The sequence below is a fragment of the Amphimedon queenslandica genome, unplaced genomic scaffold (genome assembly GCF_000090795.2).
Source record: "Amphimedon queenslandica unplaced genomic scaffold, v1.1 AMPQUscaffold_13424, whole genome shotgun sequence".
In the NCBI taxonomy this organism is placed as follows: Eukaryota; Metazoa; Porifera; class Demospongiae; order Haplosclerida; family Niphatidae; genus Amphimedon; species Amphimedon queenslandica.
The window spans coordinates 142,547-146,477 of record NW_003546340.1 but is presented as its reverse complement, the minus strand read 5'-3'; the positions used below and the strand labels follow the sequence as shown (position 1 = coordinate 146,477).

At 37.1% G+C, this 3,931-nt stretch overlaps 1 protein-coding gene across 1 annotated transcript in view; it reads left to right on the top strand.

Moving 5' to 3' along the window:
- The window catches only part of LOC109581689 (uncharacterized), a 2,636-nt gene extending 2,533 nt beyond the window's left edge, over nt 1–103 (top strand). Inside the window, exon 7 of the mRNA XM_019996004.1 lies at nt 5–103. Coding sequence (XP_019851563.1) covers nt 5–103 — 99 coding nt within the window. The remainder of the gene's footprint in view (nt 1–4) is intronic.
- The last annotated feature ends 3,828 nt before the right edge of the window (nt 104–3,931 follow it).

Genomic DNA, 3,931 nt, shown 5'->3' with positions numbered 1-3,931 from the left:
GAAGACCAGCCTGACTGCCTATGGGAACAGAGCTGGCCATCATTCCCCCTCCCCCGTTGTCTTGACGATAAAACTGAGGGGGGTAGTCATCAAAATCAGGTAACGGAACCTTTTTCATTTCAATGTCTTCACCTAAAGGGGAGACAAAAGAGGGAGAGACATTATTGGTAAAGAGTGTCCCCTTATACAATAGTAAACAAGACGAGTGATGCTATATAAACATTGTTAAGTTTAGGATAACAGAATGGATCATTATTGTCATCATTACAATAGTCAACGTACCTCCATATCCTTGGTTATAAGCAGGTGAGGGTTTGTATTGAGGAGGCTGTGCCGGTCTCAGTGCAGGGAGAGACTCGTATTGAGGCTGGAATGCTTCGGGCTCTTCGGCTCCGCCGTCTTCTTCGTCCGAGTCCTGATCGACGTTGCCACGCCCATCGGTATAGTCCTTAGTTAGATGAGGCCTCGTGGTATTGTAATTACCTACAAAACAAAAGAGAGAGTCAATGATTGTACTATTTTGTACGCGAGTTTGGCAATATGTTGTTTGTGTAAACAAAACTACGTACAAGTTTACATGCATCATTGCCAAGTGAATAATAATAATGATTAATACTATTATTGTACAAACGGGCAGCTCATTATATACAATGTGTATATATAAACACTTCCAAATTACATTCTTTTGGTAAACATACAATTACATTATGTTTAATCACAGTCAACCCTGATAGTTCTAAACTTACCTTTTTTCTTTGAGGCTATATAACAGCAGACGCAGCATGCTATGATGATAATGATCACTATCAGTAGTATAGCCACGCCTCCTCCAACACCTACCGCTACGTATAAAATTGGAAAATCGTCTTGCGCCTCAGGAGGAGCTATAATAAAGAGAGTCACGTCATTAACCTTATTTTAAAGAACAAGGATTTACATGTACATTACAAGATCAGAGACACTGTATCACAATATATGTGTAATTGCATAGGACTTACGAATGACTGTAAGTGCGATAGTAGCACTGGCAGTAGCCGGTATTAATGAATTAGTAACAAAACAAGTATAATTTCCAGCGTCAGAGTCTTGTAGCGATATAATCCTTATCTGGTGGATGTTACCAGTAACGGAGATAATCCTTCTTCTATCACTGTTTTCGATTCGAACTCCGTTGAAACTCCAAGTGACCTTAGTATCGTCTGTAGGAGCACTGTTCACTGTGCAGTTTATATTGACAGGTTCATTTGTGTTACCACTTAAAGTAGGCACACTTTCTATGGTGGGTTTTCCTGTGGGAGAGAAAGCAAGGGTGATGGCATTCTATTTCTCTGACATTTTATTTCAAAATGCTTCATGATTAATAATGCTACATAAAAATTAATAACTCACTACAAAATTTTATATCCAAATCTGCTGCTGGTGGTGTAGTTGTATTAGATGCTGTTGCTTGACATGTGTAAATGCCAGCGTCCGCCATTGAATTACGAATAGTGACGGTGTAGATCTTTAAACCAGTAAACTGATTGAAGGTCGTAATCCCATTCGTGAGCATATTGTTGCTATGAATTAGGGTAATTTTCGGATCAGGAAAGGATTGAGCAGAGCATGTGACAAAAGAGCTCTCAGACTGGAGGAAGCAAGGGAAAGGGCCAAACGATAACTCGGGTGTAGATAGAGGAACTGTATTATAGTGAGAAAGATAAAAAATATGACAATAAAAATTTCAATAAAAATATTTGTTAAAAAAAATAATATCAATAGTGTATTTTATTCTCTCTTCCTCTCTCTCTCCCTTACTGTATTGCGAGACAAACCACTGATGGGTTGCAGTGGGTGTGGTCCTACTGTCGTCAATAACAGCATGATAGAAACCTGAAGTGCTTGCACTGACATTATTAACGGTTAGAGAAATCTAGAAAAATCAAGACATGATATGTGTATGGTATCATAATATTAACAATAATATCATCTAACACAATCAGGACTTGATATGTATCAACATATCATAATAATTACAAAATAAATATTGCATCACTTTATTCACAGTATATGTATGATTGGTTGAGCAATGCAGAATTCTTAACAAGTTATAGCCAACACACAATTAAGAGGTCATGTAACACACTAACACAGTGGTGAGGTCATATTGACTCGTGTGTGTGTGTGTGTGTGTGTGTGTGTATATTAACCACAGAGAGGGTATGGTCACATTCCATTCATACCAGCCATAACCACAAGGTGATACTTATCATAACAATTATCACAATAAATCCATTCAAAGAACTCCCTTTAGCTTTTCTCATTACCAGTTTCCCCCTCTACATTTTTATCTCTTCCCCCCTCTCCTTCTCTCATCATAAATGTGCATTCATCTTCATAAACAGCTTCATATTTATTATTAGTGCATCATTCATTAATAGTAATTATTCCTTCCTCTCATACTTACCCGATAAATATCCTCATCCTTATGGACCAGTACGGGACCAGCTGCAATGTAGTCTGTATTGTTGGTAAAGTTTATTTCCACAGTTACATTATCAACAGTGTACATCCATGCTACAGCTGGTAAGGAGTCTGATACAAATGATATATCGAGAGTGGCTGGTAATCCAGTTGGAAGAAGTGTCCTATTAGAATCTATTAATGTTCCTTGTGATACAGATAGCACTATATTCCTAGGAGGAACTGAGAGAGAGAAAGAAAGAAAGAAAGAAAAACAAAAATAAGGTCAACCTATTAGTGGAAGTGGGAGGATTATTGATATTTTTCACAGTTGCTAACTAAATGCATGTATATCTACATGAGCACATATTACCAAAAATAGCTTTAAAATAACACGAATACATGAACATAAAAAGATACACACTTATCTAAATACATACATGTATATGTACACATACATACATAAACACATACATATTATGCATACTTACATGTTCCCACATACACATGTACATTCATTCATGCGTGCATTCATTAAGTGTATACACTGATATAACACATTATCTATTAATACTTACTGGGTATCTGTACAGAGAGTGCCCAGGATACTGACTCTCTCTCGTGCTCAAAGAATCCGTCCCAGAAGCATTGATATATACCGGCATTTGCTACTGATAGATTAGTCAGTACCAGAGTCTCGTCATTATGATCTAGTGGGAGTCCATTGAAGTACCAGCTTAGCCTTGGGTTGGTTCCGTTAGCCATACATGTAAAGCTGATGCTTTCTGATTCAAAACGATGGAATGAAGAAGCATTCACTACTGATGGGAAGTCAGAGACAGCCAATGGATCTGAAAAAGAAGTAGTAGACAAAGGGAAATTATATAGTTTATTATATATGCTTACCTACAACAGTATACCCCACAGTTATAGAGGTATCAACATTAATACTATCTCGATCCAAAATCACATTAAGACCAGATGTTGAGACTAAAGTATTTGTATATCTTATTCGAAGTAAGTCCCCATCTTGCATTGTAGGTGTAATAGCACCACTACCACCAACTTCAGTAGCACCATTAGTTGCAGCAATGTAAAAATATGAAATAGTGGAATCTTGACTAGATACATATTGATTAGTAATTGGAGGACGATATGCTATAAAAGCATTCATACCACCAGGTATTGTATCAACTAGAGAAAATAAAGTGAGAGAGAGGGAGTAAGGCACATAAATGACTGTGCAACACATTTCCCTACCTTTATACAATGTGTAGGTGTCATTTGAAGTCTGTGGATTAACAACATTAATAACTCCACATTTATAAGTAGCAGTTATGTCAGCATCAACCAAATTATATATAACTAAGTACCGTCCATCATCTAATAATATATACTTGGGATTTGTATCATCGACTGTATTGGGCTCTATCCTTGTGTCATTCTTATACCATACAATGGTAGGCATTGGCCTCTGGGTTACATTACA